Source organism: Colletotrichum godetiae (assembly GCF_030913485.1).
Source record: "Colletotrichum godetiae strain CBS 193.32 chromosome Unknown BDP55scaffold_16, whole genome shotgun sequence".
Taxonomy (NCBI): domain Eukaryota; kingdom Fungi; phylum Ascomycota; class Sordariomycetes; order Glomerellales; family Glomerellaceae; genus Colletotrichum; species Colletotrichum godetiae.
Window position 1 is genome coordinate 230,521 of NW_026851264.1, and position 12,569 is coordinate 243,089.

Below are 12,569 nucleotides of genomic sequence, written 5' to 3' on the forward strand. Positions count from 1 at the left end.
GAGTCGGCGATCGGAGGCAGGACAAGCTTGGTCTGTGCGTGCCGAGTGCGAGCGGAAAGAGTGGAGACCATCCCGGGCTAAGGGTAGCTAACGTTCGTTCCAGTAAGACGGGATGACAGGTTTATGTACCTAGTGTAAGGTATTTTCGATGACGATTGGGTCGGGACGACGTGTTCGGTGAGAGAAGAGCGATGGGATGATGCGCGTGGCTTTCCCGGTTGGTGGTGCTGATAACGGATGTCGAATGATTCGAGGCTGTAGGGCTGGGGCGCTTGCATGCGTTGGATGAAGAGGCCTGAAAAGTCGACGTGTCATCGACGATGAATGTACATATCAAGACTGAAGATTCTTGGCAGACTTTTGGATGCTGCCAATAATTTCTAGGGTAGATGATCTCTCAAGTCATTTCGTTGATTGATGTCCTACCTTGACGGCTGAGCCTTCTGTCCACGACCGTTCGTTGACCTAAGCCCCGGGGATCGGAATCGGCATCGGCGTTGGGTTGCGCCGTTGGCAACACAAGCTCCGATGCTCTACTTGACACCGAACGCCAAGGCTCCAGAAACGGTCGAACACCCCCCCATGGGAGCAACAAAGCGTAGTATCTACCTTGAAATCTCACCCTAGCCAACTCTACTTCAATAAGGAAAATGGAGGTGGGACCTCATCCGTCGGTGAATTGCCAACGGCTTCATCAAGGCAAGAACCCGATCCCTTGAAGAATTGCAGCGACAGGCCCTGCAACTGCAGAGCAATTTGCTCTTTCGAACATTCTTATCCATGATGACGAAGCCCCATGAACCAGCTGCAGGACGTGGGCTGAGGTCGTTTGATAGGGACCATAGGGTATATTGCCGGCCGGAGAGTGGACCCTCGAAGCTTTGGGGCCGAGTACCTTTTCGGCCCGCGTTTGAATTGCCGTCCCGGACCAACGTAAGTGGAGCCGTCTCCGAAACAAAGGTTCCCGATGCAGCAAACAACACGACTTCTGGCCAGAGGCGGTTTTACTGGACACTTGCCCAAAACAGATCGTAAATCCATGATCAAGTAAGACGAAAGCTATTCATTAGTACAGTAAAGATTCACCTGAGTCGTTTCAGTATTTCTAAGTTGAAGGGAAGGACAGGGCTCAAGGGGGCGGCGCGGGTGGTCTTGCTCAGGTACCTCATGTGAAAGGGAGCGATGTCAACCAAAGCTCGAGCCAACCTTGATTGTGCGACGTTCACTCCCACTTGATACTTGGACGCAGAGCTCGACATGGCTCTCAGCCTCAGCCGTGCTCAATACGAAAAGACGAGCACCTTGGCGCAGCATCGGACGTAGCCGAAGAATACGACTCATTTAATGGAAGGGGGAAGAGAGGAAAGACCAACAGGCTGCTCTTCGAACGTACCTTACTTGAAACAAATTGTTCGCAAGGACGAGTGTCGTTGGTTCCTTACAATCAGATTTTAGTGTTACTGCGAATAAGTCAGCAGCTATGCTGTGAAATGGTCAATACGCCTTGAGGCTGAGGCTATCTTTAGGTCTGGCACTGTGAATGGACTTGGCAGACAAGGGTCTCGAGTCGTTTGCCCGCAAACCGCAGCGCTGTTGGGTTGGAACGGTATTCTATTTCAAACATGTTTACGTTCGTGGAAGCTACTTATTCTGGAGGAGAGCAAGCCACTCTGCATTTAAGAGAGAGACAAAATTTAAAGTTGCCTTGCAACTCTAGAAGCCGTTGGAAGGAAATCATGCCGAATTGAGCCAACAGCTGGGATTGCGTGAAGGCAATTGAAGTCTCAAATTGATCCCGTATAGGGCTTGGGATGACACGGTCTAAGAAAAGGCGACTTTCTTGCACTTTTTCTTCACCGGGGACTTGTTCCAGATGGTTCAGCGAGCTATCTCTGAGAGATGGAATTCGAGAGCTCAATAGGATCGTTGCCATGCAGGCTTCAGGTCCACAACATGACGATGAAACCGACACATATGGTATGACCAGTCCGTCTAGAGAACCATACAGACTCCCAAGAAACCCCGAAGCAGGGGCTAGTGGATGATGAGCCTAAGTATACGAGTACTTTTCCCGGGAAGCAATACGAATGGAATTCAAGACATGAGAAAGATTTCGTAGGCGTGCCGTACCATGAGATAATCGTCCCGCAACAGATATGAATGTGTCCTGGCCTCAGCGAGCCTTTTTGCCCGCTCGTTTCTCAGCCCATGCTTACGGAATTGACAAGCTAGCTTGCTCTCTCTGCTCGGGCGGATTACCCGCAGAGATGTATACCAAATTAACTCCTTCGATCAAGGCTGCGACATTGAGACTTTTGGCACCGGGCTTGCAAGCTGGAATGAAATGATAGTTCGGTGACGAAACCCGCGATGCCAAATCGCCCCTTGCTCCTGTGAGATATCGGCGGGCACGCGGAAGGCAGGCCGTCACTGTCAAGAAAGGCGGTCATATCAATATTTTTGCATCGTTGAATGTGACAGCAAAAAGCCGTCGTTGGTTCCTTCGATATAGGTGCGAAGGTGACGTTGGCCGTCTTTCCACCAGCAAACCGCTTTCCGCGGCTTGTTCAGTGACTAGAGCCGGGTGGCTTGGTACAGTGAGCAGGAAGGTCACCGCGGAAATATGATGGAAACGCACTTGCTCCATAATCTTTGTCTTTTGCGTCTCAAGTGAAGTCGTGGGGAAGCCAGAGACCAAGTGACTGGATGTAGCTGTTCAAACAGATGAAAAGCGAGTTTTGATCCTTGATGGAAGCGTCATCATGACCGTCAAAAGTCCGAGCCCCAAGCAAGAAGAAAGAAAACCCCCCTTGAGCCAAAATTGCCCATCACATCACGGCTCGGCAACTTGAGATGACAATTTGCCATCAGAAAAGCAGCGAGGAGACTGCAAAGACCAGATACGCACCATCGATGATGAGAAACACCAAACACCGCCTCACCACCAACCATCATCACGGCAGCACCAACAAAAGCAAACAGCCGAACGTGTTGTTCTACAAGACTGAAATCCCCCCCTCCTCGGAAGAGACCGAGAGCGACCCACGCAGCTCACCCAAACCCTCATCTCCCCAGACTCCGGGACCACTGCAAAAATAATGTTATCAGCAGAGGTATCCGTACTTCCCTAAAGTACGCAAACTTCGTACCCGCAGCATGACAGAAGCGGAAGTGGGAGATTTGCAGCTTTGCATGAACGGGGGACGGGGGAGGAACCCCAAGTCTCCAACGCTGTTGAAGACCAAAAAAAGAAGAATACCAAATATCCTCCGAAATGAAAGGCGGAACTGCGCCTCGCGATCCTTGGGAGTGATCAATGGGTATGGGTTCAAAACTTCCTAAACCCATTCATCCATCGCCTTCCTTTTCCGGCGCCAGGCTGAACTGTTTTTCGAAACCCCATCGCATGGATGTATATCCCCCCCCTCCTCTCTCATCTTCCCGTTCCCTCGGTGAACCTTGACCGCATGTCTGCTGTATTCGTATGATGTGCATAATAACAGGCAGAGGAAACCGAACAAATTGTGCTGAACACACACACACGCACACAGGTCGCATTCAAGAGAAGTCGTCGGGGAAGCCGTTCATCCCATTGGGCGGAGCCGAGCGTTTCGTCCAAATTGCGACCGGGGTACCGTCCAACCAATCGCGCACACCCGTTCGTCCAAATCGTAATCTCCCGAAAGTCCCTCAAAGTTGATCCTGTGGGGTAAGGGCCGTTTTCTCTCTTTCCCACACCCCTGTGCGTGCCTGTGCGAGTGAGAGGCACACACTGAGAGTGAGGAGGGGGAGGGAGGGGGGTGCGTGGTTAGGATCATTTGACAGGGCGATCCTCCTTGTTCCTTGCATAGACATCCGTTCAAGTCTTGGCCGGAAAGAAAAAGTCGTCCAAAGGTTCGATCGATTGGTTTGCTTATTTTTGTCTGCTGATGTGGTTCTTGTCAGTTCGGTGTGTGCGAACGTACGGATAGTTCTGAGCTGATGATTTCGGTGCCGTCGGAGTCGTCCGTGGAGAAGTGAAGGAAGGATGATGATCAATGCGGATAGTTGCGTCCAATTTCCCATTGTGAGGGTTTCGAAAAGTCCGGGGAAGATGGCTGTAGGGCGGATGTCACCTCACTTGAGGAACATCCCCCCTCCACGATATCACACTGAGCAGCAGATGTCACATTGCAAATGGTCACTTTGGTAACATATCTTTTCCCCAAACACTTCGTCGTTAAAGCCAGGTCGTCGGGAATAAGCCGAGTAAAAGTCCCTCGCGCTCGATGTCTCAATCGCAAGGTAACCCTCAACTTTGCTCAGTCCCAGACGTCCCCCAAATACAATTAGAAGATTAGGTACAAATGGTATTTTTTGCATTCCGTTAAGATACAATGTACAAAGAGAAAGAAGGGCTCTTTTTACATTTCCTCTTAAGACTCCCCAGCAAAAAGAACACCCGTTAGATTTGATCGTAAACTGCCGTAGCCTTGGTTGGCTTTTCCTCAGAAGAGTTGTCCAGAAGAAGGAATTTATGCGAAGACAAAGGCAGCAACACCGGCAACGGCGGCTAGGACGGCGGAGCCGGTCAGGCTAGCGGCACCGGCAGTGACGGGAGTCTTGGTGGGGGCAGGGGCACTGATTGGAGAGTTAGTGTCTTGATTCTTTTGGTTTGAGGTTTTGATTTTGGGATAATACTCACGTTCCGTTGCCACCGGTAGGGACACCAGGGATAGTGGCAGAGGGCTTGCTGGGGGTAGGGCAAGGGACCTGGACAGTCTCGTAGATGACGGTGGGGATGACGGTGGTGACGCTGGTAGAGATGGTCTTGACGGAGACACCACCGCAGGTGGCAGCAGCACTGGTGGCCAGGGTGGCGGGGACAGAGACGGAGGGAGCAACGCCGCCGGTGGTGACGGGGACGGGCTTAGCACCGCTCTCGGTGGTGGGCTTGGCGGGGGGAACAGCCTCGGACTTGCTGGGAACGGCGGGGACGGTGCCGTTGCCGCCGGAGGGGGGAGGAACAACGACGACGGGGGCGGTGGCGCTGGGCTTGACTCCGGTCTCAGTAACAGGGCAAACAGTGGTTGAGATGGCCTCGGTCTTGGTAACAACAACGGTCGAGTGGGCCGGGCAGTTGGTGATCTCGGGGGCGCAGGAGGTAACGGTGCTAACCTTGGTGGTGTAGATGGTAGAGGTGGTCAAGGCCTCGACGCTGGAGGAGACAACGGTGCTGCGGGCAGGGCAGTTGGTGACCTCGGGAGCGCAGGAGGTGATGGTGAAGTACTTGGTGGAGAAGACGGTGGAGGCGGGCTCTTCGGTGGCCATGACGGCACCGGCGAGGGCGAGGGCAGCAACAGCGTAACGCATTTTGAATAGAGTTATTGGGGGGGTTTCGTGAAAACGAAGTTGTTGGTTGTTGGATTAAGAGAGCGAGTGTTTTGAAGCAGAGAGCTTTGGTAAAGAATGGACGACCGAAGTCAAAGTTGAGTCAAAAGCGGATGCTTGAGATTGATGAGGCTTGTTTGGCTGAAGAGGGAAGAAAAGAAGAGGTCTGCAGTAAACGGGGAGGACGGCAGCATATTAATAGCCATGTTGGACAAGTGCGAGTCCTTCACCCAAACGGCCCCTCTCTCCGGTGTGAATGAGCGAGTGAGAGTGAGAGTGAGAACAAGGTGAGAGAGTCAGTCAGCTCCCCTCCCGTTTCCTCCGCCAGGCACTCCGCCAACGCCCATCAGCAGCAGCAAGTAAGAGCGAGTGAGCGACATGGAACGAGGCACACAGAGTGGGAAATTACACAGCGCCTGCTAACATCCAGCCCCATGAACGCTAATCCAGGGGTTTGGTGGAGAGGTTGGATGGCACCAAAAAGGCACTTGGGCGAATTGGCCCGTACAGACCAGGCCGGCCAACGAACCCTTGTTTTCACCCCGGCCTTTCCGCTGGGACTCTAGGCCGGGGTTAGATCCCATCTGCATAGCGCTACATTAGTGGCAGAACAGAAGGGAAAACGCCGTTGCCACCTTATTTGCTGGACTGCAGTAGGTGTGGTCTCTCGCATGGCTCTTGTCTGTGGTAAGGAGAGAGATGAGTTGCGAGCGCTTATTGAGGGTCGAAAACACGACCGGATAGGGCGCCATTGCTTAATGGTAGCCGCTGGAATTGTGCGCTGGGCTTCATTAAGCTTCATTGGATCTCTGGCGCCTCTTTCAATTTCCCCGTTCGTGTTAAGCAATGAAGCACAACAATTTCGCTCTGGACTTATTGTACGATGGCCACTTGCGCCAACGAAAAGGAGAGAGAGAGAGAGAGGGGCATATATCCACACACTTGCTGGAGGAAAGCCGCTGACACTAATACCAGGTGACAGAGGGTGAGCGTCTATTGAACGTCCAGCTGGACAACTCTGACAATGGCTATTCGCGATATGAGCGTTTGCACATTAGCGGTGACATGAGTGAAAGAGGCTGTTCTTGGTCGGGTTCGCCAATCTCGGGTCCTCCTTCAGAGTTGGCCAACGCTCTGTGCCTCCTCTGATCCCAAGGATCCTGGGAGGCAAGGTTGCCCAGTACGAGTCAATCAATCAAGGACCATGGAATAATGTTTGAAGGCGAGCCAGAAAGTGGCACAATTCATGGTAACAGGGATAGAATGTCTGATTGGGCAAGTGGATGGTTCGGTGAGACTTTGTACGCGGTACAGCTGGCAAAGGTGTGAAGTTGTGCGAGCCGAAGTCATTGCTGCCGTACCCGGTACTTGAGTGACTGAGTATCCGTAGTTTCGCAGATCCAGGCCGTCGTTATTTCGCTCAGTCGCCTCCCCTTACCCTGTCTCGTCGGCTGGACAGAGTGGTCGTCAGTCTCCGAGATGCATCCAGGGCGGCACGGATGAAAGTGAGACGAGATATCGGAGAAGGTGGTTGAGAAAAGGTTTGCCTGAGGAATGCGGGAGCGAGTGAGCGAGACCGCGCTGCTGTGGATGAGACCAGAAGACTGGCTTCATGTCCGCAGATAGGGAGAGAATGTTCCGTAGGGAGAGACAATCCGCGGCGTTAGTCGTCTTGAGAACAATCGGAGCTACGAATGGATAGACGGGACAAAGGAGCGGAAGAGCTGAGTGCTGAGGCAGCGAGGCCGCCCAGCTGAGAGAGATGATGGGCGGCGGGAATGCACCGAAACGTGGAGTGAAGGACGATCATCTCACGGAAGGAGGGAGGACTCGATGAGAGGTGCAGCAGCGTTAGCGGGAGTCGACAATGACAGAACCTGAACAGAACATATTAGAACAGAACCACAGAGACAGCGAGACGCCAACACAGAGAGAAGACGAGGAACAGGGTTCTCCGCCAAAAGAGGGTAGAGAGGCATCCTCGAGCCAGAAGACAGGGGTAGCGGTTCCCCTTGGCAAAGCCTTGTTGTGCCTTGTGCCCTGTGCCTGTGCTTTGCCCCTCACCCTTTGTTGATTGACCCTGAACATTTTGGAAAGAAAGTCTGACAGTTGGCCAGGGGTACGGGGTAATCTCAGTACCTTAGTTGCACAAAGCAGGCATAACTCGAGGGAGGAGCACAAACATTTGGTTCATCGAACTAATGCAGGAACAAGCTGCGGAAAGTTGAAGCTGTGGGTTCTCTTTCAAAGTTGTTTCCCAAAACATTTCAACATCCCGACTCTGTACGTATCTACGTATCTACATACCTGGCACGTGCTAGGTTCATCGCTGAGTGGTACGTATCCGTAAGATACGTAGCTATTCCCGCACAAGCCAGAAAGCGCAAATGATGTTCACAACTTCCCCTTTTCAGTCTTGAGTCGTCAATCATTTTCCTTTCCACGAACAACTTCCCTCCAACTCCATGGCGGTCTAATTTCCTGCCGATGGCTGTCACTCAAAAAGGGAGCCACTTTCTTTTGGTATCCATCACTATTCAGTGGGCCACACGGCAAATCATCCCCGTATTTTCAAGAGGAGAAAACTGTCACCCAACACGACCACGGCCCATGGCCCACGACACGTTATCCATGACACTCACACGATGTACGGAGCCGCGGGAGTCGGGGACGCCAGAGCCAGAGCAGACTCTCACAACAGGACTCGAGATACGGATACCGACTCGAGAATCGACAGGCGATATGTAAAGCCTACTTCGTACAGGGATTGACATTGGTTGAACAGACCCTGGCCGCAGTCGAACCGGCCCCCTTCTGGATCTCCAAGCCTCTTTTCCCCTGTCAATCCCTGTGTCCCTCGATGACCGTCCACTGTCAGCGAAAATCCTCCGCGGCTTCATCCAGCGTCGCTACGAAGCAGATCAGCATTGCCAACACGTCAGAATCACGGACCACTGCCCGTGTGTTTTCAAGCTCAAAAAGCCAATCTTAATCTCCAAATCCTCTCTCTTGACCGCCCCGGCACTTCATGATGCCGCTCGAACCGGCTTAGCCCCGACTTGTTTTCTCTTCCTTAGACCAGCCACCACCGACTGACAGCTTGAATGCCACGATGTCTTGGCAGTGGTGTCTGGACGCCGCCTCATCGACAAGTCGCAGCGCTACTGCTTCTCTCTATTGATTGAATGCTCGTGCTTCAATTACTCAATGAGAGTTGCGCAACGCCCAGACGCGACATTGTGTGACGGCTTCTTCGATGCAATGAGCAGATACCCCCGGTATGGCTACACAGAAGGATTGGCTCGAGTCTCGAAAGTCCAACCCTTTGCAAATTGCATAATCGACACATCCTTGTTGGTTATCATCAGCGGTATCTTAACAGGCCCCACGAGGCAGGCCAAGGGCTCCAGCGAGCTGGCCTTCGCGCGTTTCACCACTGTGGATGCACAAGATCGTCTGATGCTCCCTCAACCCGCCATCCCATGCTGCCTCAACCCTTATGACGTCGCACATGCCCTGCTCTACCCGTACGAATACCTATGAAGTAAACGGCGCAGTGGGCACTGACCGATGGCCGGCCGAGAGTGCTTGATTATGGGCATGATATCAACGTCCGCGGCTACTTTCCGCCAGAGGGTCACTGGAAATAAAAACCAGGTCCGTTCGACAGGACTCAAGGAGCAATGATAACCTTAATCAGCCGCGACTCAGTGCGGCCACGGCCAAGGTCGAGCGCCCCGGGGCCACGCCATTGCAGACTTGGGCCCGGCTCTAGCTGCTCTATTCCTCCCTCCATCTCCCCAGCGGCCTCATCGGATCGACTGCAATTTGGCCACACGACCTCCGTGGCCGCACTGCCGCACGCCACTGGGCCATACCTTGTTTTCCCGCATCTTGACCGATCATCTGGCCAGCAGGACGACCATTTTCCAAGAGAAAGCGCAATTTCCAGACGAGCGCCATGGGCTGGACGGGCAGTGGCGTGCAAGAAGAGGCGTCCTTCATCATGTTAGGTGCATGAAGAGCATTGTCCCCTTACCAGACTGTCGGTGAAAAGCGTCAATTCAACCCGGATTGAAGGCTTCGTGGAACTCCGTCACGTACGAACACAAGCAGCAGAAACTTGTTCCTGCTGATCTTCCGGTCGTTTTTCAAAACTTCCGGTCATCCATGGATCTGTAGAGATGGATGAACCATGCTGCTCCGCTTCACCAGGCGCTCGGCGCCACATCAATTCGTAGATCATGCAGCCAATCTTCTCGGATCTTCATACCGGTTGCCTATCACTATCCTCTTCTTCATCGGAAGCGGTGCGACAACTCAGAATCGAGATGGATTCAATGTGCTATTTCGAGCCGTGGAAGGCCTATCTCTCTTCTAGGCAAGTGGGAACGAGACCCAATTGTTCTCGCTCCACAGGCTGATTGTACACTATAATCTCGTCCAATACGCGACTTTGAGCTTCCTCGTGGATCAAAGGTAAAAAAGAGAGGAGCAATCCGGCCATACGAAGAGCAAATCTCGGGCAATTTTTCGAAACCCACCTCTGACCCCGCAAAATTCCAAAAGGAGTATTGCTCTCAGCACCGTCATTGTGAGGAACGCTGCTCGCGGGCCGAGTGTGTGCCACTGCCAACCGATCCCAGAGTTTCAATCTGCATACACTCTAAGTAGTGTATGCAAACTTCAGGGGCGCTCACGAACTCCAAATCTGCGGGTTATTTACTCTGTTCTGCCCGGGCTTACATGACTGAAGGAGATAATTCAAGCGGCAACCATTCTCGTTGATGCCGTCGTATACATTTCCATCCCTCCTCTGTCCACATGACTTTGTGTTGGCAAGCATCCTGCCATACTTATTCGAACGAATCTTCCGTCCATGTGTAGCTCTTTGAGCAAATACAACAAGCTGTACATTGGTACCAAAAAGGCGTGAGAGCCTTCAGGTTTGCAGACAGTTTTACGCAAGTCGAATGCCCGGCCGGTGCTCCGCGTGCTCAGTTTGACATGGTATTCTGTCTTGTCACTAACCAAACTCTTGAACAGTTGAGGTAAGGTATTGCCACGGTTTACTTGCGAGGGCTCAAATGAACCATGCGCAAGGGGTTCGCGGCATATTTCCTAGTCAAACGACTCTCGATGGCACCTACAATCGCTACTCAGGGCCCAATTTGTGTTACAAGATGTTATTCAGAGTGGCAGGCTTCCCGTAGGCAATTGCCACAGCGAATGTTTCATAGAACCCCTTGGCTCTTGCCTATCCGCGCGTCTGATCAGACATTGTCTAAATAGGTACCTTGCACACAACGCCATGTCTTCCAGGCATATTACAAAACGCAATCATACCATGTCTCAGTAGAAAGTAAGACATTTCTCGGTAGTACTCTAATATCCCTTTCGTATACGGATAGGCAACGACGGAACACCCACGACGACCGAGACTCCAATCACAATCTTGCCGGGGCAACATTCCCATACGGGAACGCGGGAACCGACTCCAGCCTGACGAAGCCGTATAGCTGCCCTTTACTTTCAGCCACCCGAGCTTTCCAAGCCGTGAGGTCCTTCACCAAGCCCTCTGTCGACTTCTGATCTGACGGGTCCATGGGCTCCTCGTTGTGGCCCATCTGCAGCATCTGCGTTCCCGCCATGGCAACTCCCAGGCCAAAGTCCTGCTCGTCGAATAGGGGCTTGATGCAACTCTTGACGCCGTTCTCGAATATATCCTTTGGCAACCTTGGCTCCGCACAAGCAGGCCGTCCGATGCCCACACCATCGAGCCCAGCCTGCAAGATGTCAAGCATGGCACCGACCGAGCGGACGCCGCCCGTAACATAGGTCCTGGTCTTGCTCACGTGCGGCACAATCTTCTCCGCGAAGTCGAGGAAGAAGGCCTCGCGGGCCCTTGTGCTGTCCCTCTGGTGGTGCCACCCCGACTTCTCGTACGTGCCACCGCTGAGCTCGACAAAGTCGAACTTGTGCTGTTCTAGGAGCTGGCATAGCTCCGCGGCTTCGTCGGTCGTGAACCCGGACTCCTGGAACTCGACGCTGTTAATCTTGATGCCCATGACGAACCCGGGACCCGTCCGCGCGCGGATGGCGTCGGCAACCTCAGTGATGAAGCGCGCGCGGTTCCGCAGCGAACCGCCGTACTCGTCCGTCCGCTTGTTGGTCGTCTGCGAGAGAAACTGCGCCATCAGGTAGCCATGCGCGCCGTGGAGCTGCATGCCGTCGAAGCCGGCCTTCTCGAGGTATGCGGCGCAGTGCACGAACCCTTCTGTGAGCTTCTTAATTTCCTCCACCGTCGCCGCGCGCGGCTTGGCGAAGGTCATGCCCCCAAAGTCCGTCACCAGCTGCACGTCCGAGGCGGAGACGGGGTTCGGCTGGATGGCGCTGATGACCTGGCGTCCCGGGTGGCCGACTTGTGCCAGGAAGAGAGAGCCTTCGGCCTTGGTCGCCGCGGCTATGCGGCGCCACATCTCGAAGCGCTCGTCGCCCTCGACGGGCTGGTGGTCGAGCGAGATGGCTGGGTTCCCGGGTGCCTCGAGGTGGCCCGCGTCGATCATGATGTTGCCGGAGAGGAGGATGCCCCAGCGGCCGGTGCCCCAGTTGCGGTAGAGATTCAGGAGCTCTTCGGTGGGAGCACCGCGCTTGGAGACGTCGGCGACGTCCCAGGTTGCCACGCGCTCCGACATGGCGCCCTTCATGAGGCGGTTGGGGGCGACGGTCGTCGAGAAGGGGAAGCTCAGCGGCTGGGCCAGAGGTGTCGGGTCGACATCCTCTCGGCCGGGGTAACGGGGAGGCATTGTGAGGTTTTGGTCTGGTCTGCCGCAGACTCGTAATCTACGGGTGAAGATATGATTCTTGACGGTTTCAAGCTTGACGATTCAACAGCTGACTCGATTGGATTATAGTAGAGGGATGTAGAAGTCCATCCTTCAGTTGCGAGCCAGGCTCTACATATGGAACGACCAAACACTCGGGGAGGAGGGGGGGGGGCTTCGACAGCAAACGTGTGGATCTCATATCTGTGGTCCGTCCCATTCAGAATCCATGGCGGAAAGGGTTGCGCACATCGTGTGGATTTGGCCTGGCTCTCTCCGCTGGGAATTCCGAATACCATTCCTGTGCCTGGGTCTAGAATCAGGTTAATGGCCAAGTGCCTATCTAGGTGCTAGACCGCGCAGCTTCGTCCGAGA

The 12,569-nt window shown here is 53.7% G+C and overlaps 3 protein-coding genes across 3 annotated transcripts; 1 reads left to right on the forward strand and 2 right to left on the reverse strand.

Moving 5' to 3' along the window:
• Positions 1–4,680: 4,680 nt before the first annotated feature.
• Positions 4,681–5,352, reverse strand: BDP55DRAFT_549883 (uncharacterized protein; the record flags this gene model as incomplete). Its single annotated transcript, XM_060568970.1, has 1 exon — positions 4,681–5,352. The coding sequence occupies one exon, from the start codon at positions 5,350–5,352 to the stop codon at positions 4,681–4,683; it is 672 nt and encodes a 223-aa protein (XP_060430751.1).
• Positions 5,353–8,230: 2,878 nt separating this feature from the next.
• BDP55DRAFT_630839 (uncharacterized protein) lies at positions 8,231–8,913 on the forward strand (the record flags this gene model as incomplete). Its single annotated transcript, XM_060572209.1, has 2 exons — positions 8,231–8,330; positions 8,495–8,913. The coding sequence occupies 2 exons, from the start codon at positions 8,231–8,233 to the stop codon at positions 8,911–8,913; spliced, it is 519 nt and encodes a 172-aa protein (XP_060430752.1).
• Positions 8,914–10,817: 1,904 nt separating this feature from the next.
• On the reverse strand, positions 10,818–12,176 carry BDP55DRAFT_550264 (NADH:flavin oxidoreductase/NADH oxidase-like protein; the record flags this gene model as incomplete). Its single annotated transcript, XM_060569007.1, has 1 exon — positions 10,818–12,176. One exon carries the CDS (start codon positions 12,174–12,176, stop codon positions 10,818–10,820), a length of 1,359 nt encoding a protein of 452 aa, XP_060430753.1.
• Between the last annotated feature and the right edge of the window lie 393 nt (positions 12,177–12,569).